This window comes from Oreochromis niloticus, linkage group LG22 (assembly GCF_001858045.2).
Source record: "Oreochromis niloticus isolate F11D_XX linkage group LG22, O_niloticus_UMD_NMBU, whole genome shotgun sequence".
Lineage (NCBI taxonomy): Eukaryota > Metazoa > Chordata > Actinopteri > Cichliformes > Cichlidae > Oreochromis > Oreochromis niloticus.
The window spans coordinates 21,640,367-21,666,503 of record NC_031985.2 but is presented as its reverse complement, the minus strand read 5'-3'; the positions used below and the strand labels follow the sequence as shown (position 1 = coordinate 21,666,503).

General features: G+C 39.2%; 1 protein-coding gene across 1 annotated transcript; it reads right to left on the bottom strand.

Annotated features, from left to right (window-relative positions):
* Nucleotides 1-662: 662 nt before the first annotated feature.
* Nucleotides 663-26,137, bottom strand: triqk (triple QxxK/R motif containing). The gene is made up of 4 exons (XM_005478548.4): nt 25,965-26,137; nt 20,642-20,716; nt 9,667-9,752; nt 663-2,477 (listed from the first exon to the last, which is right to left on the bottom strand). The coding sequence occupies exons 2-4, from the start codon at nt 20,700-20,702 to the stop codon at nt 2,370-2,372; spliced, it is 255 nt and encodes an 84-aa protein (XP_005478605.1). The 5' UTR covers nt 20,703-20,716; nt 25,965-26,137; the 3' UTR covers nt 663-2,369.

The following is a 26,137-nucleotide window of genomic DNA, read 5'->3' as shown; positions in this document are numbered from 1 at the left end:
TACAATTTAATAACCCATTACGGAGAGAACACTGTTGTTTATAGCTGGGAATTAAACCAATCTAAAAAGAAATAATGGCAGCTTTTACCCCATAAAAGTAAATCGACACTAGGATTTTTTTATTCATTAACTTTTAAGACTCAAAGTAATGACTACACATACATTTAACAGCTGAATATAAACCTCTGGAGATAAGAAGTATAAAACATCACTGGTTCTAATGCATATGATCAGCTGTTATTTTGATTGTGTTTAAATGGAAACCTTTCTCTTATTTAAATTAATAAATGCAATTACAGTCATCGTCTTACAGCAATAAAAGCCTCTGGGGTGGTCTGTACTTAACCTTATATACCACCGCTTTTTGTTGCGTAGGCAGGAGGTGATATTGATGGTAGGTAGAAATGTGAAATTTTATTTATGAAATAGTCTGTAACCGTAAATGTACAAATGCATACAATAAGATAACAAAGGATAGTGATCATTCATGCTATGTTATTATTCTTCTCTTGTATTTCCACATGATATCATCATTTGTTTTTTAAAGATTGTGGTTAATATATCACAGATATCGTCGATAGACATATATTACACCCTAAAATTACACATGAGAAACTCAAAAACAGAAAGATAATTCATGTCACACAGAATCACACGATTGATTCATTTAAAAAAAGCACACTGTAAGATGTTTATTTAACAGACGTACTCGACAACAGAACAAACCACCACACTGTTATGAAAAAAGATCTTTCCAAACACAGGTCTGAATACACAGGTTGGGCAGCGAGATCCTTTCTATTGTGCTGATGTCAAGGCTCTTGTAGTTGGTAATGGTGACCTTTCAGATAACAGGTGTCATGTATGAAGGTCTATTAGACCAGGCTATCTATTGTTACACATGTGAGCGGCTCGTGGTGTTGGGGGAGGGAGCTCGGACGTATCAAGGCGAGATAAAAGCCTCCGAGTGAGGGCGCGGGTGCATGCTCATCATAATGGTTTCTTTGACATGTGGTCTTTTACTAGAGGTCAGAAGGTCATGGGAGAAAAGGCAAAAACTGAAAGCTCAAAATCTATCTCACATTTCAGGAATCATATCAGCAGCAGACATGACTCGTCCCTCCCCAGAGGGTTTCTGAAATAAAAACATGCTGGAATAAACTTAAAGCACTGATATGTATTTGGTATTGGTCTTTTATGCATTACGCAAAACTTCATTTTCTATAAAAACCTTATAGATGACAGTATTGCTCTTTCTGTGCAAAAAAAAAAAAAAAAAAAAAAAAAAAGTAAAATCAGAAAAATACAATTTTAAACCAAAAAAAATTCCATAAAACTTCTATGAAGATAATAAAAAACTACTGACTCTGCGCTTCTGCTAACAAATGATCTCTCAAACAGTGGAAGCACTTGAACTGAAATGATTGCAACGTGCAGGCCTCAGGCACAAAGAGTGAAGCAGTAGAAAAAAAGAAGCATTGACAGTCCTTCATATTCCTTTCTATACAGACATATCACATTTTACAGAATACAATGCACACGAGACGGAATGAAAATAGTGTTGTTGTTTTTTATAAGGAAAAAAGAAAGACTCGTATCATGTCAGCCATCAATTATCTCCACAATTTCATTCAATCTGATGAACCCAATCATATTTGCGTGCTTACCCTGAGGATGTCTGCCTCCACGCCGCATGTAAGTCGGGCAACCTGTTATTCTGTATTCTGCACACATGTTCAATCAGGACAAGGGCTTTGTGGATTCTAATCTCACACTTTGTGATCTCCAGATATCCAGGAGGAGAGGTTTGTGCACTGGAATGTGAGGCGAGTGTTTGTCTCGATGTGACGAGAGCTTCAGCGGGAGATTTACATTTTTCTATTAGCGGTGAAAACAGTGGGACGTGACTCTGCTGAATATGACTAACGAAGCTTAGTCTCCACTGTGGCTCGGATCAGCTGCGTAAAAGGATGCTAACTTCCTTTACAGAAGGTAGATGTCAAGCAGGAGGTCACTGTCGTTCAAATACTTTTCTTTAGTTGGCTTAAATTCACCACATAAAAAAAAAAAGGTTGAAAAAATTAATGGAAAAAATTCATTGCACAAAGAAAGATCAAGAAAAATATTTCTGTGTTTGATCAATTCCAAAACCTTTATCTTAAAAAAAAACCCTGAAACTTGATTGTGTGATATACAGGAATTTGTCTTTTCATAGTGTGTTCACAGTCTGCACGTCACCAACAAAATGTGGGGGCAAAAACCCGAACAAAAGCCCCAAAAAACTACAAAACTAAACAATAGTTTGCGTTAACTAAATGGCCCATGTGCATAAAGCAGAGAAACCAAGTATTTGATCCAATGTCCACCTATTAATCCACGTCCACGTCCAGGTTAATCTCGGTGCTCAGGTTAAGGTAGAAGAAGGCGTACACGCAGAGCACGAAGAACAGGATTGCTGCGATGACCAGGAACGCATCCTGAGGAGAAAGCAAAAGTTTAAAAATATATTCAAAATGTTCTTGTGAGCTGTTTTTAATTTTTCTGCCCAAATCCCGAGTCTGTCTTTACACTCATGAGTGTCTGCTTTGTTTGAATGTCATTGCAGTGTTTCATAATTGTTGTGCTTATTTATTTGTGTTACGTCTGTATTTGCCAAGTCTCTAATGCCTTTCTTTTCATCTAAATTCACCGCATGTGAATAAAGATTTGTTGTTTTCTTTGCTTGTTTTGAAAACCACAAAATAAATATTTAAACTCTCACTCGCAGTTCTACTGGTGTGCATAAAAGGGCAAATCTAACTATAGCAATTACACTTTAATTTCAGATATTAAACTGGGGGGAAAAAATCGCTACGGAGGAGCAAACAAAGCTATTATCGTCATCTGTGGATGTCATAATAATATATGAATTTGTTTTCATATTTAAACCAGAAACGTAAACTGGAAGCAGTTGAAAATCCTCCACAGCTTCACATTTACAGTGTCAAACAGTTTTTTCTTTTATTTTTTAATTTGAATTTTATGTTGTTATACACGGCGTGTACACTCTAGCCCTTCAGAAAATATGCTAACAAAATATTTCTATAAAAACATTTGAAATCGTAAAAGAACTGTACCAATAGAAATCACTTCTCTTAATTAGGTAATACCACTAATGTGAAACACTACTTACTTTATATTAAAAAAAAAAAAATCCAATCCACTATGTATTTTTATTACAATGTACAGTCTACTCCAGTACTTAAGTAATCAAGCAAGAAAAACTTAAGAATAAATAATAATTTGTAAAATAATATGTAACTATTTTATATATGATCACAACTTAAACCAAAATTTGGTTTAGGGGACTGATGGGACTGGTGATTAGGGCTGGACAATATGGGAAAAAAAAAAAAATTTAGGACAAACTCTGTCTGCCGTTCATCTGTAGTGAGCGCAGACTGTCAGGCCACCGTTTACCTCAACTAATCAAACTATTAGCTTGTAATCAGTCGTTGTTGTCGTTGACAGCTCGTCAGCTGTCCTGTGATGGGAGGGCCTCATGTCTAATCTGCTGACAGTAAGTAACTGTCAATATCAGGACTAAATACACGTTTATTCACTTTTGCATGGGTTAAAGACCTGACTTCAATTCAGGAGAGGAGTTGGAAATGAGGGAGGAGAGAACGAGATAATGAGAAAGAGTTGAATGGTCATATACAGTTTAAAAAGAAAAAAAAAAGCCTATATGTGATTTTGAAAGTAACATATAAAGTGTACTATGCTTGTGGCCAGTTTCTAGCCACATACATAAAACATGATTAGGCAGAACTGCAGTGTCCATCCATCTCAGCCACTGTATTCAAGATAACTGGGCAACATGGTGCCACCCACTCCCATGAATTTTGACTAACTGTAAATTTACAAGATTGCATCAATTGATGAAAGACCCAATAACATACTAATGGGATATACTCATAAGCACAACATTTTTTTCTGTTAAATAAACTCAAACGAAATTACTTACTGTCCTACTTCCACCAAGGATCACCAGGATCACATTTTGCCATGCGCTCTCTCTCTCTCTCTCTCTCTCTCTCTCTCACACACACACACACACACACACACACACACACACACACGGAGGTGCAAACAGCACCAGGCACAATATGTAATAATTAGGTGCTGGTAGGTAAAACTGAAGCAACATCTATGAAAAAAAACACCCACATTGCAGCATCACATTTCAGAAGCCAGGACCTGAGCGGCTGCAGTATTAAAAAAATAAATTAATAAATAAATCTATTTGCAGTCAGCTTCCACTTTCACTTTTTTCCCTCCCTCCATTTTTACTGATAAGTTAAACTTTCTTCTACAAAATGGCCTATTTTTTTTTATTATTTTTTTTAGATTTTCTATTGGTTAATTGTCAAACAAATTGAGGCTTTCCAAAGGAGTGGTATTCAACTTGAAAATGGGAATTAGGAGCGCTTGTTCATTATGTGGTGCTCACACGATTACAATCTTCATCAGCTGGAGTTTCATTAGGGGCACTCAGAGTATTGAACAATGCCAGTTATTCTTTATCAAGAGAACTCATTAGCAGCAAACTTTCTAATCAACACTGGAGAGCTTGGAGAGCTTTAAAAGAGCACAGAGTACAGTCTGATTGGAGGTTATTCAAAAAGAAATATTTGATTTGAGCGTGGAAATGAGTTTTAAATTGCAAACTGGGCCACAAAAACAAAGATGACGTGGCAAGTGTTACAAAAAAAAAAATCTTAAATCTTTGCAAATGTTAATAAATTCAGTTTTCCATTTATAGATTTATAAAAAGACTTCAGGGAAAAACTAAATTGAACAAAATCCACCTGTTCATGAAAGAGGCTGACACAAGGTTAGAGACTGGCAAAAAGCACTAAAAAAGAAAATAAGATAAGCCTAGTCACCCTAAAAGATACTTGAAAAATGAAACAACAAAACTATATGACAATCTGATAAAACATCAGTTCAGTGATTCCCTTATACCGCACGTACACACATGGCAGACTACGAAATCAGCCATTGAGCCAAACTGCAGAGAGAAAATGATAGAAAAATAAATAAATAATAAAAAAAGGGAGTGAAAATGAAATAGAAAACAAGTGAGAGATAAAGCTCGGCACAAATGAGGGGTGGTGGGGGGCTAATAATAATTCCTCTCTGACGAAGGCGATGGGGGTGACAATTAAAAGGCGTCACAGCATCCACAGCTATCTGTGTACATGTTGTAGTGCCTAGTCATCAGCAGCATTGGTCTTCATTAGCCTCAGCCCACATTTATCTACATCCCAGCAGCCTCCAAACAGCTTAAAGTCCTAGCTTAATTGGAAAACTTTTAAATTTCATGCACTTTAGTTTCATATATTAACCGCCAGGCTTCCACCGCTTGATTTACTTTTCTATTTTGCTTAGGCCTCGGAGAAAAGAGAACTGTTATCAAATCACCGAGGCTTGATTGTTTTCTGCTTTTTCGTGTGTTCTGTGGCAGCTTTGAAAAAAAGGAAAAGAAACACAACAAAGAGAAGCGTTTGTAATTCTGTCGAGAATATCACAAAGAAAACATTGTGTTTCTGACATAGGTAAGCATTTTATTGAATTGCTGAAAAAATTACAATTCAGGTTTCTCCCCCTTCTTTGCATCAGGTTTCAGAGATAAAGAGAACAGCTGGTTACAGTGACTTGTCTATGAAAACAAGCTGGAGGGGTTTCGGTGAAAACACTCGAGTTGTAGAAAGCACCTGCACTTGATTGAGATCATTGTTTTCGAGAAGAGTAGCCCACTGCGTTGACTCTTGCCTTGTCTCACAAATACATTTATGTGCTCCCCTCCACATATACACACACACACACACACACACTCAGACACTAACACACAGCCTCTCTGCCCACATTTTGATGGAGACCTCTGGATGGGGCCCAAACACATCATCATCTTCATCGTGTGGTTCTCTCAGCACTGGCGGCAGCTGCAGCACACTCGGCATGCTGGGAGCCTAGTCCCCGTCACCCTGGCGACAAGCCATAGCTCAGCAGACATCCTCTCATCTGGTCCGACTTTTATTCTCCTCCTGGGTTTGTTTGTGCGCATATACGTGTGTGTATGTCTGTTTGTATGTTCCCATGTGCTAAGCAGGTTAGAGTCGGTGTGTCTGTGGCTGTATGTGGGTGGCAGCTTGTGAGAGCCACACAACCGTCGGTGCATTTGGAGCACAGTTAGTAAGCAGGTCTCATCCATACCAGTCACAGCAACAAACAATCAGCCATTAAAGTATTACATTTTCTGACCGATTAAATTGAAATTTCTAGTTAATTTTTGTAGGTATATTCGTTTCCTTTGTTGAGCAATAGATTCTCCATCACCGACAGAATAGATTCTTCTGCCTTCAGACCACATTCACTCTTTTGCAAAGCTTCAAATCTATTGATAATTTTGCTGAATTTAATCACGTCATCTATTGGAGGAAAAACACAACAAAATTTTAAAAAAAACTGCTTACCACAGCGTCCAAGGGTCCAGAGGGTTGGAAAGCTACAGAGTTAAGGTTAGTGAAGGATGCTGAGCCTAAAGCCAGTTTTAAAGGTCACAAAGGTAGCTCTCTCTTCCAGATTGCCATGGTAACTCACAGTGTTGCACACGTAAGCTGATCTGGATCTAGTTCAGAGCTGTGGTTTAAAAAAGGGCTGCAAGCGGCACACTTTCACCCATCCTTCTTCTGACGCTGTGCTCCGAGTGTGATGCAGATGTTCAACAGAGGGAATATGTTTTATTTATGTAAAATGTTGAGCCACAAGTTGCTAACATGACTGAACAAAGCCGTGCAGTGTCGTTGCAGCAGACTACATCACATGCATTCAATTCAGCGATGCAGAAAAATAATGAGTTTTTATACTTGGTGCTTATTTGCTTTAAAAAAAAAAAAAAGGCAGATATGGCAACTATGATTAAATTTCACTTTAATTTGGCCAAAGAGTAAATTAATTACAACATCTCTGCTATTACATCCTCATGCTGAAATGGGAAGAAGTTTAAAGTTTAAAAGCTTGAATGTGTCACTGTCATGTTAGAAATAAACAGCAGCACCATTAAATAGAACAAAAGGCCACAGAGCTCCCAACACAACCTTGAGCTTTTCTCTAACAGCACTGACTTCGGGCATTTCAGTAATTACTGCTTCAGTTACTCGAATCTGCCCCTTTAAAACAAAAGTTGGAGCTTCTTGATGTGAGTTATAGCTGTATGAACATAAGAAATTTGCTGCCAAATACTGTATAGAAAAATAGGATGTGATTTCAAAAACACTCTAAAACAACTCTAGATATGAAGCTGTATCCATGGTTCAAATCCTCACCTGCGTCCTTACCCACCTGCTCCTGTCACAAAGAGGCAAGAATTTCCAAAAAACTAATACTTGTGGATCTATAGGATCTCGCTCGCCACACAGCACACATTCACAAATGACAGATGGAAGATACCCATCATTATCTGTCGTCTCCATCCTCTGCCAATTCCATAAGAAACCCCACCCCACCCACTCTACCCCAACTTCCTAGGCTCAGCGGCTAAATAAGACTGAGGAAAAACAGTGCAGAACTGAACAGAAGGCTAGTGTGCCAATTAGACAAGGCAGCAGGCTCGTTTCCTCTGCTGCAAGATAATGTGCTGGAGCTACTTTGAAGGCGCTGCTTCTTCTCTAGGCAACCTGAGGAGAGGCTGCAGACCGCACTTCCTGCCAGTTTCTCCCTCTCTGCTGTCATTACCACATACCATCCACTCTTTGGAAGAGCCAAAGACTTGTGTTCTGGCAACAAGTCGTTACTTCCGTAAACACACTGTGACTCAACCTGTGTATAAGGACCTGCATGGATACAGCAGGTGGCTGGTTTTTGGGTTGCTTTTCTTTCTTTTTTTTAAAGTAACCCAGACAACTGAGCACTACGGTGGGAACAGAAGTTCTCCTTCTCTCACTTTCTCCTCCACAGTGTCTCCATCCTTTCTCTCTGCCAACTCATCCAGACTGCCCCGTTACCAGGACAGCCCCGAGACAGCCTGCCCTGGCAGCTGTCAGATTCTCTGTGCCCGCATGTCTGTTGGCCCTTCTGAGGTGCCAGCTGCATCTGAGAGCAGCATCTCAACCAGGAATATGGAGAAGAGAAGAGAAGAGAAGAGAAGAGAAGAGAAGAGAAGAGAAGAGAAGAGAAGAGGACAACATGCCCCAACATCCAAACCAGCCCTAAAAATTCCAGCCAAATCTTTGCTGTCAACCAAAGGTTCAAAGAGAGAGGGAGTGAGGGAGGCTTTCTACTGTCATCAGAGAGCTGTGTAAAAATCACTTCTTCAACTTCATATCACGCTAAAAGGACTTGATGGGAAAGCAAGCGTGACCAAATATCCATTACATTTGGGCTGAATTTCAATCGAACTCGGGGCCAAGAGGTCTAAGACAGTTTAATATCCTCGTCCCAGAGGTATTTTTAATCCAACCTCTGAAAATTCCACTCATCTTGGGCATGAAAAACATGAATTATTCATGACCAATATCAATATTTCAAGATATGGACTAATCTAATTGGATTAAGGACGTGTTTAATGAGGCCCTGCATGTCTAAGAGATGCATATTTTAAAACCTGACCATTTCACCCAGTGTTTAATCCTCATTGTGATTTGTTCATCTCTGCTCACTTCGTAGCAACTGAAGCTTAATCAGGAAGTGAAACATTTTGGCTTTTAATGTCCTGTAAGCAGAACTTGTCAGTGTCAACAAAGGACAATAAGTATTCAAGAACTAATACTGAATGTTACTGTAATGATGTCTTTCAAGTGAGTTTCACTAAAAAATAAAGTTATAAAAGTTCCTCTCATGGAATCTGTGATTTCAATCGTCTTCTTGTTTTGGCTGCTCCCTTTAGGGGGCACCACAGCAGATCATCTGCCTCCATCTTGCCCTGATGCTAGCGTCCTCTTCTGTCACACCAACCCTCTGCAGGGTCACTCATATCCAAAAATCTTCTTTCAGGTCTTCCTCTTTTCTTCCTGTTCCCTCCTCTCTATATGTCTCAGCCTTGCCCGTCATCGGCTCCAAATCTCTCGACCTCCTTTTACTTTAGCATTACCTGCTCTATCCATTTCATTGTCTAATCTGCATATTGTATTTTCCACTTTTCACCCACCTTCCCATTGCCCCTCCTTTTCCATTGAAAGGATAAGACCACCTTTGAATTTTACATCTCCAAGGGTTGAAAAGCTGCAGTTATGTCCTCTTTTTGGTAAAGAAAAGCACTATTTTACACACAATCTATGAAGGACACTAGCATATCTTCTTTACCATGTGTAGGGATCTTAAAAGAATAGACTGTGGCCCACAGCACATAATTATGTGAAGATCTACTATGGATTATTACATTCCCTGAAGACCTAGAGTAACGTCTTTCAATAAGAAAGTGTGAAGAGTCTGGAATATAAAATATAAATATGAAAACTTAAGACAAAAAGGAGGATGGGAAAAGTTGGCTAGCAGATCTTCTACATAGATAAGCAGAACCACAATTTCACCAGGACAGACATTTAAGTGTAGATATACATATACAAATCATAGATTACATATAGATAAAGGCTGCAGTAGTCCTAAACAGAAACCAAGTCTCACCCTGAATCCAGAGGAATTCTTCTTCGCTTCAGCTTTCAGCCGTGTTGCTTTCAAAACAGACTTTGTCTTTTTGTAGTCTTGCTTACCTAAAACACATGAAATAGATCAAAAGAAATTAAATGAAGTACACAAATAAACAACCAAGATTGACTGATAGGTTTCATTTACCGTTGCCAAACAACCAAAGAGACCAGAAGGTTTTTGTGTAGAAATATAGTACTCTGGGAATATTGTGAGGAATCGGGCTTAAGATGACTGAACTCCCCATTATGTATTTGTAGTGAACAAATGGTTGCCCAGAGCTTCAGGTTTTTATATAATTTATAAATGCTGGTTGTACTCTGGTCTTTATTCTACAAAATAGGGAGGTTGCTGAATGGAAATATAACAGTTAAATGTGAGTTTCTGTTTATGTAGTCATGTGCTCAAAAATGGGTGGTGAGAAAGTGAGAAATAAATTGTGCACCACTGAAATTTCTCAAATAAACCTATACACACGCCTCACACAGTCTACAAAACACAATAAATCTTTTCTTGACCTGAGCTCCGCACGGTTCACCTGTGCTTACTTGACTTCCCGTAGGCTAAATTCTCAGGGTGAGTCCTGTGGGCAAACTGGCCACCCGGCAAAAAGTGTGTGTGTGTGCGCGTGTGTGTGTGCATATGACAGCTGGTTGTCTTGGTCTAATTAGAAACAACCCACTGCAGGAAAAGGAACTTTGCTAACAATAGTGTGTGTGTGTGTGTGCTCAAGATGTGTAATTTCCTTTTTTTTGAGAACTATTCTTTCTTCAAACTTATGGTTAAATCTAGATTTGATTAATGGTAAGATGAGTGTGGTGCTTGAAGTTAACTATGAAGTTTTCATGATTTAAACTTGATTGTACGTCATTAGGAAAAACAGGGATGTTACATAGTATAGACTGAGACCAACTCAGCCTGGTGGTTTTTCCTCTTCCAATTAATCCTTGTTTACAGTGGAAGAGGGGAATAGGGAAAGAGACTGGAAGATGTATTTTGGAGAGGGTTTGAGAGGGAAAAGCAGAAATGAGCTAGTGGGAAAACAGGTGTAGGTGTGCGTGTGTGTGTAGAGCTGAATTCCACTCAATAAGGTTTCACTCTCACGGCCCAGGCACAGAGGAAAAGAGGAAATGACCATTAGCCTCATGTTAAGCATTTCACCTGCTTTTCAATAATCTTGCTCCCCCTGCATCTTTTTTCCAAGATCTGATATTCACTTCCCATATCTCCGCTCTCTCTTTTATCCCCCCCTCCATTCCTCCTGGTCCTGAACTCTTCGTTCACCTCCCACTGACTCTGTGGAAGGCTAATAGAAATGGGGAGCGTGTTGCCAGGAGCAAACAGCGAGCTAGTGGGAATTCATTACGGGGGGCACTGAATGTCTCCTCCACTTGTCAGAAAGTGGAGAGGGGAAAATTTGATTGGAGGGCACCTCAGGTTGCTCACTATTCACATAACCGTTGCAAAGATTTTCACACTGTAAATGGCGTGATGTGAGCAAGGATGGGGTTTAAATTTCAATGGTAGATGTATACATTGGTTGAAGACATAACCATCTGGTAAGAATTAGTACTTAACTGAGGCCAAATCAGAATACTTACACCAAGCAGGGTAATAATCAGAGTAGTGTATATGCTAGAGAATTACCTCAGTGTGTGTATATGGTATTCTAATGCTACTGTGTTACCCTGCTGTACCTCCTGTAGCTACACGGTAGCTTTCTCTTGTGGTTTGTTTGTGTGGGTTTGGAGCCTGCACAATCTACACGCGCGTGCCTGATGATATTGCACTGGGCTTATGAGTACTCCTATTTGTCATCACCGTTTCCACTGCTTCACCAGCGCCGGAGACATTTTCTGTCACCAATTATCTACCTGCATTGAGCTACAAGCAATCCTCCCATCCTTCCCTGCCTCAGCCTGCCACCCTGAAAAGCCATCACTGTTCTCCTGTACAGCAACAACAATGACACGTCTCAGAGGAACATTAACCCCTGTAAAACGGCCTAGGGCACCTGCTGGGATGGCTTCCCTGATCGTGCCTTTCACTGAAGTCATCGCTGAAGAGACAGAGAGGAAAAGTGAAAGTGGCCTTCTCCCCCCACCGCTTAATGGAAAGTTCAGATTCTTCTTGCTTGTTTGTCATCGGGTTACCTATAAATGGAGTCTGATGAAGACGGCTGTGAAATTAGTTTTTATCTTGAGCCATTATTCTGTTTAGCATAATGAGACAGGTAGGGGGTATTAGCTAAAATTAGTCACATGTGATTGTGCACTCAAGGGAAAGAGAGGGGAGGTATGTGATTTGTGTCATACAAATTGGCCATTAAAATGAAGATAGAAGAGTGGTGAGTGACGATGAGAAACTTTACTATTTTTTTTAAGTTTCGAATGCATACAATGGAATCCAACAGCCTGAGCCTCCTAAATGCTTCTATTTTGCATTCATTTTAGAAAACAAATACAGATCCAGTTCTAACATCCTGTGTTGCAGTTGGCAAAATGATCGTAACAATTTTGGTGAAATTTTTAGTTGTGATAAAAATGTAAATTAATTTCATGAATATCTTATTCAGTAATCTCCTGTTTGCATTAATGACAACAGCACTCAAGCTGGACTCCAGAAGTTTGCATAAAGATGAGACATGTTATCAAAAATGGAGACACAATGTCCCAAATAGTTTACTGCGATATTCAGCACTCCTTGGTCTTCGAGTATCATCACAAGGATGTAGCTCAAAGGATGTTACGCGTCTCTGAACAGTGGGTTGCTACTTGTTTTGGTGCAGGTGTTTAGTTCAAGCTATCCGCCATTACACTGTGTTGACACACTGCAGTGGCATTCTCTAGGCTGATTAACCTTTCTGTTACTGCTGTGAATCTTAAAGTTTAAGTCATCATTAAATTCTTCAGTTGTCCACACAAACATTTTGATGTCTTAAGCCATGCCAAGTGTTTGCTCTCATTTTCTGTGAAGCGGTTTGGAGACACTACCTATCCTCTGACGAGACAGTCTTCCTGCTACAGACTGAAATAACGTGTTCTTTATTTAGAAAATGCAGCTGTTTCTAACAAAGCTTGATGCCCTGATCCTTGTGCTCATATGGTTTTTCTTTCAGTCTCCGCGGTAATGTTCGGAATAGGGTTGACTGAGTTTTCGCAAAGCATTTGAGAGCCATTTGAAACCTTCACTCCAGTCATGATGTGATGCTAATAATACCCCTCTTTGCTTAGAATAGCAATTTGATTGCTGACACTTTCTCTTAGCAAGGAGATCATTTTTCCCCACTATCACAATGAAAGTAGTAACCAAATCGAAACTGCACAGCCACATTTGTAACAGGTGAGCAACGGCAGGATGTTCATTTACGTCAAGCCTCTAATGAGTAGATTAAATTCATCTCCTTTTATATGCAACAAACCCTTAGACAACCATTTCTACTTTTAGATTTCTGGTTGCAAGTTCATGAGTGAATTGTTCACAACTGGTGAGACCACCTTAATCTTTCATATAGTTAAATAAATGGAGTATGTACTTAGTTAAGTATTGTATATGGGTGTTGGGGTGATGGGGAACATTCTAAGCCTATTTAACTACCTATCCCCAACTATCTATGTAACCTTTATAAAAAAAAGTCTCTTGCTCTGTTCAACTTCCCCTTTCCTCCTTCTTTGTTATTTAAAAATGGAATAGAATGAAAAACATGGGGATCATTTTGTGAATAAATTATTTCCTACTTTTGCGCAACTGAGAAATGAAAGCCTATCATGAATTAGTATAGTTTGGCTGCTTTTATTCGAGTCATGCATCCTCCTATATATAAAAACAAAACACAAAAACAAATTATATATTATTCTCCATCATATCTTGGTAAATTTATTCCAGTGTCAGAAAGTATTAAAAATCAAGTACAATACCATTGCAACGATCTGCATTATCAACCCAGCATACCCCACTCTGCAAAAACCCCACAGTTCATCTAATGCCATGTCTTCATATAAACCATGAGCGAGAAGCACATTAGCAAAGCGGCAGCAGCTCCAAACTTCTGCCTGTGTCAGACAGAGCACAGCAAGAAAGCCAACATGAAGGAAAAAATAGACTTAAAGTATAAAAATATGGTTCAGAGCACACATATGGACTTATAGGACCACTGTACTCATTTAGTAAACAGGCATCAGGATGACTACTGAAAAACCTGAACCTGCAGTAATATTCAGTTTAATTGCAAGCACGACTAGGTACACCTGTTCAACCACTTGTTAACACAAATTACTCATCAGTCAATAACATGGCAACAAGTTTAGACATGTAGACATGGTCAAGATAACCGGCTGAAGTTCAAACTGGGCATCAGAATGGGGAAGAAAGGTGATGTAAGTGACTTTGGCATGGTCATTAGTGCCAGATGGGCGGGTCAGAGTGTTTCAGAAACTGCTGATCTACTGGGATTTTCCTAGTCAACCATCCCTAAGGATTACAAAGAATGGTCCGAAAAAGAGAAAATATCCAGTGAGCAGCAGCTCTCTGGGTGAAAATGCCCTGTAGATGCCAGAGGTGAGAGGAGAATGGAAAGAGTGCTTTAAGCTGATAGGAGGGCAACATTAATTTAAATTACCACTCACTAAAACAATGATTTGCAGGAGGGAATCTCTGACCGGACAACATGCCAAACCTCGAAGCAGATGGGCTATAGCAGCAGACTGCAAACGTCACTCTTGTCAGCTGAGAACAGGAAACTGAGCACAGTGGTACAGTGGTTAACGTTGCTGCTTCACAACAAAAAGGTCCTGAGTTTGAATGCACTGGCTGGGTTCTTTTTCTGAGGATTTTGCGTCTTCTCCCTGTGCTTGTGTGGGTGTTCAGGTCTCAGCATATCCTGCTTCATCTCACAGTCCAACTTTCAATTCTGAAACTGGCCATTGGTGTGAATGTGAGCATGAATTTAATGGATTATAGCTATATGACCCAAAACAAGGGTAGCTCTGAATAACCACCAATTCATTATTTAAACTGATAGATGATATAACCAGGTTGCTTTAAAGCCAATACATGTAAAATCATTTACTGCCTACAGCACACAGCTGTCGCTAAGCCAAAATGATCACAAACAGGGACATAAGTATGTTCAGAGGAAAAAATAAATAAACTAAAATACCTGAAGATTTCTGTGGGTGCCTGTTTGTGTTTATGGGGACTAACCGTCCTACATACTGCATCCAACACAGGCAGAGTAATTTGGACAGACAGCCCTGTCTAGTAGTTTCTGAGTGCCCTGGGACAATTCGGGAAACACACCGACAGCGTGTTTGACAGTTTTCATGCTTTGCTTTGCTTCCACGTCTATCTGGCATTGCAGCCATATAGTCAGTGACCACATGGTGCGGATCGCTGACATCTGCCAGGATGAGTGGTAGAACCTGAGAACTGATGCCAGACTCTTGGGATATACTGAGCCCTTTTTCGGTTACTGGAAGAGAAAGGAAGCGAAATAATAAATAATAAAGGGAGATTATCCATGATATAACGCCAAGAGATAACTGGTACACCTTGCCGATCTACTGCGCTGTCCTATCTACAGATAGGAGTGAAGTATTTCACCTGTAAGAAGCAATATATCATGGGTGTTATCTTTTATTTGCATGTAAAATGGTAACTTGTAAAGCTATTGGCTTCCAGCTTGACATTTTGTATTTAAAATTGTGGGTGTCTTTATCTATGTGGCCAATTTTCCCCTAGTTTTCAACAAGCAGTAGGGATCATTGTGACTGAACACTTGTACTTAAATGTAAGAATGCTACAGCTTTATCTATCCTAAGGGCATTCAATTACAACAGGTTTAATAATGTTATTAAAAAAGAGAGTGTCAACAGTAGCCATTTGATGGCCATCTGCCATGACAAAAGCACTCCAGCAGAGATGATGGTACAGCTCAACAACCAGCCTGGACTACCGCCGATGTGCCATGAATAAGCCACCTATTACGATTTCAAATTACCATGTGTGGCCCATTTCAGCTCTGAGAAGAACAAGCCCCATGCTACATTTGAAGACTTCATTTTTCTCCATCTTTTCCCCCCACTCTCTGTTCTTCACCTTTGCTGTTAAACAGTGGTTCAGTGAAATTGCCTGATGGCCGTCCTTTTCAAACAGAAGGAAAATGGTAGAAATTGAGGGGTTGGAGGAAGGCGGCGGGAGAGATGGGACCAAAGTGTGTTACATATTTCTGAAGTGATAAGATGTGCTCAGAAAGAAAACACTAAATGGGGGAAAGGAGAAAAAAAAACTGGACTCGTGGGAGAGGATGTGACGGTGGGAGATGAGCTTGTTATGTTATGTCTGTCTCTCATTTGTTGAACCTATCAGGTTTTGCATAATGGCAGACAGTTAAGGGATATCTTCAGGCTAAATAAATCTATTCTTCTGTCCCAGTATGAAAACATATACAACAGCAATCCCTCTCCTTTATAAGCTGGTGGTGTAAAAAGCTTTCACATGCCTGAGGAAAATAAAATAAAATAAAAAAAACACAATTGGACTTACAGTGCCATCCTTTTTTCTTTAACAATAATAACAAAAAGAAAGAAGGATGAACGTGACATAACTTTAGAAATGGAAATATGAACCAACCAAACATTTTGCTTTAAAACTCATGAGAGCACCACGAGTCCTGTTAACACAAAATTAACACCAGAAAATACAAAACGTGGAAAAATGTGAGGATGTGAATCACCACAGGCGAAAAAAATAACATGTACTTAAAGCTGGAATGAAGGGGTTTAGAACAATGCCATTATTGTCACAGTAAAGTCACTATAGTTTACAGCTTTTTAAATAAATATATAGCATCGCCGACTCCGACTTCCTCCCACAGTCCAAAGGCATGCAGTTAGTGGGGATAGGTTCACTGGAAACTCTAAATTGCCCATAAGTGTGAATGCGGGTGCGAATGGTTGTCTGTGTCTATGCGTTAGCCCTGCGACAGACTGACGACCTGTCCAGGGTGTAACCTGCGTCTCGCCCTAAGACGGCTGGGATGGGCTCCAGCATCCTCCCAGCTTAGAACAGGAAAGTACTATTCACACAGGCTCACGAACATTGGACAACAACAAAAACTGGAAAAACATTGCCTGGTCTGAGAGTCTCAACTTCTGCTGCCACTTTGAATGGTAGGATCAAAATTTGGTATAAACAACATGAAATGAGATTTATCCTGGCTTCTATCAATGGTTTAGGCCAGGGGTCAGCAACCTTTAACACCCAAAGAGCCACTTGGATGCGATTTCCACGCAAAAGAAAACACTGGGAGCCGCAAATACTTTTTGACATCTATAATGAAGATAACACTGTATATATTGTTCTTTACCTTTATGCTTTGTGTGAACAACTAAGGTGTGTTGCTTATGAAATCCATGAAGTGCTACAGAGAAAATTATATTTTATTTATGTAATTAACACATTTTGAACTCTTAAAGAAATGTAACAAAAGGAAAGACACCCAGCTGAACTAAAATGATCCATGTAGCAAACAAAAACTGTTGTGAGCCGCCACCCTTATATCGCCTTTGGGCTGTTGGAGCCTTGACCTGACTTTTAAAAAAATAAATGGAATAAAAGCACTATGCTGCTGAAAAATGAAAAATAGATATTTGCAAAATTCTGCCTAAATATGTATTTTACCTGGTTAATGTGTGGGGAGGCGGACGCACCTGACCGGCACCCGCAATTACGCCTCGCCGCCTAAACGTCTGTGCTGTCTATGCTGTTGTGATGGTATGTGTCGGGCTTTGAGCTGAAAAGCTACAGCCGGCTGTATGCGTACAGCAACCGTGTGTGAAAAGTGGTCAATAAAGAGATGCTGAAAAGCATGTTCATGGAAACATCGTCAGGTCTGCCGTGGTATGTTTACAATGGGACTTCTGCTCCTGAACCTCTGCGCACAGCGTCTGGAACTCGGGGTTGTACGAAGTCACTTTCATCTTTACGCAGGACTGTAAGCTGTTGTCTGTGAGGCGTGAGCGGTGTTTGTTTTTAACATAGTTCACGGTGGAGAACAGCTGCTGACATAATGTGGATCCGAAGATCCATAATTGGCTTACCTGGGGTTGAAAGTCTCGATAAATGCACGGCGTTTCGGCGGGTATACCGGCTTCTGCAAGTGTGACGCTTATTTTGAGCGATCAAAAAAATAATAGAATATAATTTTATATTTATATTTCAATATCACAATAATCTTCCAATTTAGAACTACAAGTTAAAAAAGAACTAACATAAATAAAATACACTTCAGCTAATTACTTAAAAAAAAACTAATTTATTTTCCCAAACTACGCGGAGCCGCACTAAAAGGACTAAAGAGCCGCATGCGGCTCCGGAGCCGCAGCCGACCCCTGGTTTAGGCTTTCTGGTCACTTTAGCACCAATTGAGGAGAATTTAAACACCACAGCCTACCGACTGTTGCTTACCACATTTATCCCTTTGTGACCACAGGGCCCCTATCTTCTGATGGCTACATCCAGCAGTATAACACTCAATGTGACAAAGCTCAGGAGATAACAAAATGGTACTCAAACAGCCTCCGTAGTCACCAGATCTCAAGCCAACAGAGCACCTTTGAGTTCTGGGGGAACCCCAGATTTCCATCTTGGATGTGCAGCTCTACAGCAACTGTGTAACAGATCCGCAGTAATTGTGTGATACAATCATGCCAAAATCTGAAGACAAAAGGGGTCCAACCTGGTACTATCAATGTGTATCTAATGAAGTAGTCGTATTTAACTACTAACTAAACAAAAGAACGCAAGAAAAGGACATGCACATTTGTGTAGCCAGATGTTGTTGCCACATCTCTTGGACTGGGATTCAAGTCCCCCAAGTTAAATTCTTTCCTTGAATGTGCTGTAGCATAAGATTTTTAGATTCCCACATTCATGGAGATCCAAATAAATCTCAGACATCATGTTAGTTTAGTAACTGCACTGTGCCATCACTCTACTACCTTGTAAAAGGACGAATCATCAGTCATTAGTTGTCAATTAATCAAGGCCAAAACCAGATCTTTCATGAAAAGTTAATTTGCTGATAAAATTTCTTTCCCTAAGGAATTGCATGACTTTTGTGTCTTATAAGACTACTGTGTCACATTTCATGTTAACAAAATGGGAGTCCCGGGATTTAAAGTAAAACCTTTAAGCCTGCAAAACCAACAGAGCTTCCCTTTGTATCCGAGTCTGTCAGCTGCCCACAATTATCCAGCTCTGCCACTGGCGACCTTTTGGCTTTGCTCTACACGAGAAAAACAAAAACAAAAAGATATGATAGGTGCACTGATCTTTAAGAAACCACAGCTGGCACGCTAAAGTTGGCTGAGCCTTTGATTGATTCCAATCATATTGCTTTAGTTGGCCCTTTGTGAAGGAAGGGGAATGAAGGGGGAAGTAAATACTACATGATTATAGAGCCAATAAACCTGACAAAACAGCTTCTGACAAGATGGTACAGAGGGAGGTTTTTAAGCAACGTATTCACTGTCACCTGAGATGCTGCTTTTTCATGACCAAGTGTAATTATTTGCACAGTTTGCATAATGGCTGTGAATTTAGTTGAATTTTCTTTTTACTCTAGTGCAAACCAGAAACACTTCCAACGCTGTGCAAAGAGATGATGCATAATCCTGCACTGACAAATGTGAGAACGGCCACCAAATACTTCCCAGTAACATATTATTATTATCATTATTATTATTATTATTATCATCATATGTGATTTCTTAAATGTGGAATGTCAGCTTGATTTTTTATAATGCGGCATTAATTACTGTGCATTCCTACACTGGCACAATCAACCAATCAGTGAGGATTATGTCTCAAATGGAATTCGACCACAAGTACATAAATACAAACTACCAAAAAAGGATCACAAAATAATTACCAGTAACCTTGTTGTTTTAATTATTAGTTATTATATTGGTAGAATTTTGCTGAAACTATCAGCCATATGTTATATACGCTGTTACAGTAAATACCCTGAGAATTTATGACATGAAATGGAGAAAAACAGTTCGTTGGATGAGTTTTCACCATAGACAGTATGAAGATAGATACAGCGACCATAACATCACTGAGCTTTTTAGCTGCCATAGTCTTGGCATTTTAAAAACAAATGTGATGACCAAAGGGTGGATTGGGCTACAAAGCACTCTCGTACTCGTTAACAACTTGTCAATCACAACTGCATAAAATCACCTGTAAAATGTTTATGAGATCAGGTCTGAGAGCAGTTTTCCAATAGATTTCTATTGGATTAGAAGTATTTTTGGCCCCCATTAGAAAGTGCACGTGTATAAAGCAGTGTTGCATTGGCTTCTCTTTTTAGACCTAGATGCTAGATCTATGTTTTGCACTGTGTATGATTTCCACACAGTTCAAACATGTCAGGTCAACTAGCAATAACTAAAAGTTCTCAGAACAGGTCCACAAAATTCAAAAACCACTCAAGTTCCTCTTCTTGTACAACTATGGATAGTTTTCAGTGATCAGTGGAATGTTGAATGCATTTCTCAAACGGGCTAGATTTTAATTTTCAGGAAGCAGACAAAGTTGCAGGTTGTGTTGATGCCCGTGGGTTCAAGCCTAAAACTTATGGACTTTAAGCTGTTTAAGATTGGTTCCTCTAAAATTTCTTTGTTACTATATAAGCCCTCTTTGACTATCTCACTAGGGGACCAATTCACAGCACGCAATCTGATGAATGTTGAAAAAAACAAAAAACAAAAAACGAATGCCTAAGAACACTACCTTGAAATAAGAGATGAGACGAACTTCGAACATAAACCTTTTGATTTTTATGGACCAGTTTTTCTGATTTTATTTTCCCAAATACACCTTGTGTGTTATTTCATTTAATTACATTTGATTGATTTGCTGTTGCCGAGCAGCAGGACAGAGGACTCACCAATCTGCTTTCTGTATTGATCAACCGGTAATTTGGTTGCACTGGCATCTTTCTTCCCCATCCTCTTTCCTCAACCTGACAGAAAATGAGAATAAAAACATTGAGACAATTTCACAGTTAAGTCTCCACATTACTCACGATTGTTTAGTTTAATTAAATGCAACTATACTGCAGCTCCGCTCCTTCTTCTGTAGCTGGGGATAATTTATGAAATCTGCAGGAAGGATTCAAGTTAATACACAATCACATATAGCGCACAAAGTAGTCAGTTTTGATCAGGCAGATGGTTTATCTTTCACATACATCTGCTACACGTAATTAAATTAATTCTCACCACCTACCATGTGTGTTACGCTCTCAGTATGTGCACTTCCTACCCATCTCATTTAGCCTAGCACCATTTTCCTTCACAACATGAGTTCTCTTTGATTACACTGACAGCTCAGAGGTAAGATATAAAGACAAAGAGCTATGAATAATATAAATAGTATCCTTAGGATGTAAGTGTACAAGTGAGTGACTACACTTGGGGTATGAAATAAATATGAACATAAAAGCACTGCACAGCAGTGGTAGCATAGAAGTACTGGTCAAAGGATGAAGACTTAGGAATAAGAAAAAAAAGTGCTGCACAGTTTGATTTGATATGGTTCTCTCTTCTATTTGGCTATTGTTTCAATAAATGAACCTTCTTCAAGTTTAAGAAATATAATAGAACAAGGGCACTGGTAACAGTAACATGTCAGATAATGATTAGACAGTTGGCTGTTGTAGTCAGTATAATTGCACTTGCAGATTACACAGTAAAAGACATCCCTATAAACATATCAAGTCATAATAAGTAAGTCGTTTTCCGTTTCACCTGTGTAAAGAGGCGTTCATACAGGAAGTGGCGTGCTGAACAAAAGGCTAAATATCACTGCCATCACTAGAGAATTCCCGAACTATCGTGCGACTCTTTCGGTTCTGTACGTCACCTCAATGGACTAAAATAAAGCAAACAAGATGTGAGTGAAGCATAGCTGCCAATCAAAAAAAATTCCCATTAACCATTTAGGTATAATCAGCCATTTTTAACATAGCCCTTTTATTTTTCAGTGAAATTAAAAAATCAAATCAATAAGCAGTTTCATGGTCAGGTGTGTTATGTTATTTCATGACAAATGAAAGTGTTGAATAGGCATTCTGTAGCTGTAGGTCTCAATATGACGTCCAAAAATATTGATCAGAAAACCAAATGTGTCAGCGGTACTAGAAACTTTAGGACAAGGCAAATCAACACAACAACACAGCAACACTAAAGGGCCAGACATGATGATATGATGATATGAGATTCTTTCTTTGGTGGAAAAAGAACCACTTCACAACATCTAACCAAGTCAAGAGCACTCTCATGAAGGTGAGTGTATCATTGTCAGCGTCTGCAATCAAGGGACTCATTCATGAATGTAAATGAACGTAAGACCATTGGTACAACTCAGGAGGAAGAAAGTCCAGATAAGCTTGAAAACAGAAAGAAAAATGGCGTGGATGAGGAAACGTTGATGGAAGTCATGATATCTGAGATCCACAGAGGCCAAAGGAAAACACTCAAAGTGGATGATATGAGATTTCTTGCCTTCCTCAATACTCCAGACCTGGTGGGATAGCATTTTACAGTCCAGCTGGAGAATGACTTCAAACGCATCACAAAAGAAACAGAGCTTTAAACGGCAGAGTAAGTTACCTGTCTTGAATTGAGTAGGCTTAGTCTGTGAAGCAGATTAAGGTACTTAATAAAGACAAAACTAAAGGCAGAAAGACCCACAAAGAAGCAGAAACTAATAGCAGCTGGGGTAAAGGCTTGCCTCGCAAAGCTTCTCAAGACAGGTGACCCTCATGGGTACCACACTTACTGCAAAGGATTCTCTTTATAATTATGTTTGGTTGTCCCATAATGTTTAAACCTGAAAGTCTTGATTTTGATTAATTAATTTTAAATCCAATTTAGGTGATTATAGAAGTTAGTTTAAGTATATGAAGTATTATATGGTATTTGGAGACAGCAAGGTTGTTTTTCTGTGTACCTATTATAAAAACAAAACAATACTTGAAGGATTTTATTATGTGTAACACAAATAAATAATAAATAAATTATCAAATGAATACAAATTTGACTGCCTATATAAAGGTGGAAGATTGCAGATGCCATTAGATGTGTTACTGGGGTTTTATCCTGCCGTGACTGTTGATTTAAAAAAATGCGTTATGGCCAAGAGATCATCTAAATAAGAGAAATGAATATGAAGCATGTGTGACACCTTTTTCCTTATACACAGAATACAAACTATGCATCACCAGTATCTAAACCAACATAATGCTTTTCTTTACAAAACTTAAGACTGCCTGTTTGTTGCATCAATCCAAAACGCTTGTTTCTCCTGCTCTAAATTCCAGACAGACTCTCTCACAACACACTGCATCAATCAATATTGTAGCCCTTTGTTTAAAATAGTGGGAAAAGTAAGAGTGAGTCTAGGGACACGTACGTGTGGTTGCTGATGATACAGAAATGTCCGTCCTGTTCTCTGGGCAAAAGATTTGAGGTGAAAAGATTTACAACTACCCACATTAGACACATAATACCAGCTACCAAATCCTGCTAGTCTAACAATAAATGATTATAATTAAAAAAAAAAAAAGAAAGAAAATGTTCAAGTGTGGTAAAAAGAAAAATTTGTATGCAGGTGTGCACATAAGGGGAAGGAGTTAGGTGAATAGGAAAAAGTATCTATGTGTATCCAAGAGGAACAAGAGTGGTGGAGAATCTAGAGCTGCAGCTGGGGAATAGAGGAGAGAGACTGAATTAGCATGTTCAAGGAGCGTGGCTGGCTGCCTGTGCTGACTGATACCTTCTCAGGGGAGACTGCAGCTGCCTTGGGAAACCAGAATTTTACCTTACATTAAAAACACTGTTTTCAGCTACATTTCAAACACTCTTAGTGGCAACATAGAACAAGGATGTATGCACAGCTATTGTTCTCCAGCTGGAAACCAGAGTCAGCAAATAAAAGCAAGTCAGAGAAAGACAAAAGGAAGAGAGGAACCTGTCCAAATGAAAATAAAATGTTAACAGTTGGAGGCTCTCAGAGCTACTGCTATGCAGTATTATTCATTAGCATCACAATAATATAGCTAAATTGGAGTCGTCAATGTTTGAACAGATACATTTGAGTATATTTTGCATCCGCATCAGTGGAACATAGCAAAGCAGCATGCTGCAGCTAGTGACAGGTGCATTGTTGGAGTTGATACTATAATACATCCCTGTCCATTTTTTCACCTTATAGTCATAGATGACAAGGCAAATAATACATTCCTGTCATTAACAGTGTTAACAGTAATCTCACTTTACTAGAAACCTGAAGTAAATCTGGATTTTTAAAAATTTATTTATTTTTTAAAACGAAAGCATTTTGCAACAGCCGTCTCCCTGAAAGACAGTCTTCAACCCCAGTAGAGTAAAACCTACAAGTCAAGGTTTTACTTGCCATGAAAGTACTTACAAATGAGTACATATGAGCTGAACCAAAAGAAACAAACGGTTGTATTAAGTATCTGTACAAAAGATTTGTACTTTTATCTTGCTCATATTGCCCTCATAATGTTTAAATAAGTATACCAGCCTGTCTGTAAATTTAGCATTTAAGAATAGATGCAAAGATGATTCACAACCGTAGGCTTTAGCAGGTGAAGGAATTTTTGAAAGAGCCAGAAAATCATTAATGTCAATGTGCTGTAGGATTTATTGAGTAATTATATGGTGATGTCAATCTGGAGAAATTGTTTCCACGTGCAAACGTACAGCCAATGTGAAGAAAAAGGGTTTCTGTAGGGTTTACAGATAAAGGTCTGAAAAAGGAAATATCCAGCTCTCTGGTGACAGGAGAATGGCTAGGCTCCAGCAAACTGACAGGAAGGCAACGTAATTCAAATAGCCACTTATTGCAAGCAATAGATGCAGAAGAGCGTCTCCAGACACACAACTTGTAGTGAAAGCAGAAGGGCAACAGCAGCAGAAAACCACACCAGGTGCCCCTCCTGTCAGCTAAGAAAGTGAGGCTACAATTTGCTCAGGCTTTGATAGTGGTGGTGAAATGCTGTGGAGGATATTTTCTTGCCACACTTTGGGCACCTTAATACCAACTGAGCCTCAATTAAACACCACAAACTTTCCTACGTTGTTGCTGCTCTCCATCCCTTTATGACTACAGTGCACCAGTCTTCTGATGGCTGCTTCCAGCAGAATAACACACCATGTCACAAAGCTCACATCATCTCAAACTGGTTCCTTGAATATGATAATGAGTTCACTGTGCTCAAATTATCTCAATTCAAAAAAGTGCCTTTGCAATGTGGTGGAACAGGAATATAACAAAACCTCTGAGGAATGTTTTCAGTACCTTGTTGAATGTATGCTTCAGATGATTTAGGCAGGTCTGAAGGCAAAAGAAAAACCTCATACTATCAAGGCATACCTGAGTATAGCACTGCATATCAACCTCACATTGCTCCAAGTGACCCAGATTAGTCTGAAAAATTATGTATTCTCAGTAAACCTGAAAATAACATCTTTTCTTTGTACCATTCATGCTGGTGCCACAGTCTGACTCCCAAGCACATGAACACAGCAAAGTCAGAAGAACAACTTCCCAATCTGGAAAATGTGACCATCCTAAATGCACGTGAATGCACATGTAGTGTTAGCAAAGGGTCATGTTAATAGGGCCCCAGTGCCTCACAAAAACATATAAATAAATGTTGATAAAAATTCAGCACTTCAAAGTTAAATATTTTAACAGATTAGCAGCTATTTTCTAAGCTGTATGTGTTTGGAAAGAAATCACTGAAAGTATTTACCACCAGTATCCATTCAGACAAAGCAAAACCATGGTTATTTATTCTGCACGCTGATATGAGCCATAATTAATACTTAATGTAATGTTTTTATGTTTGCTGGAACTGATAGGCCAACTTTGTTTCTTCAGTTTATTCTCCCCTCACTGACATCAACAGCGTAAACAAAAATAAGGTCAAAAGTAAAAAGGCATATTTATGATATGCAGTTTGCGCAACAATGCTTGATGCTTGTTGACATTTATTAGATCCTTCTATTAATCTATTCAGCATTGTCAAAATCACCAGTAAGTCTTGACTATTAACAGAACACCCATTTAATGTTTCTTAAAGCTTTTTAATGTGTGTGTAAAGACTCCAAAACACCGCAGTAAGTAGAGATGTGCAAGAAGCAGTGTTCATTCATTGCACTGACGGCGATACTTACACTGTGTGAGCGCGTCGTCGAGAAGAAGTTTATGATATGCACGGCTGCTTTACGTGAACCCGCAGGACGACCGATTTCACCCCTTTTATTTATTGGACTTGGATCTAAATTTCCCCGAAATGCCAACACATCACTTCTTCCGCGGACAGTTCCTGTTTTGCTCGGCAACGTCG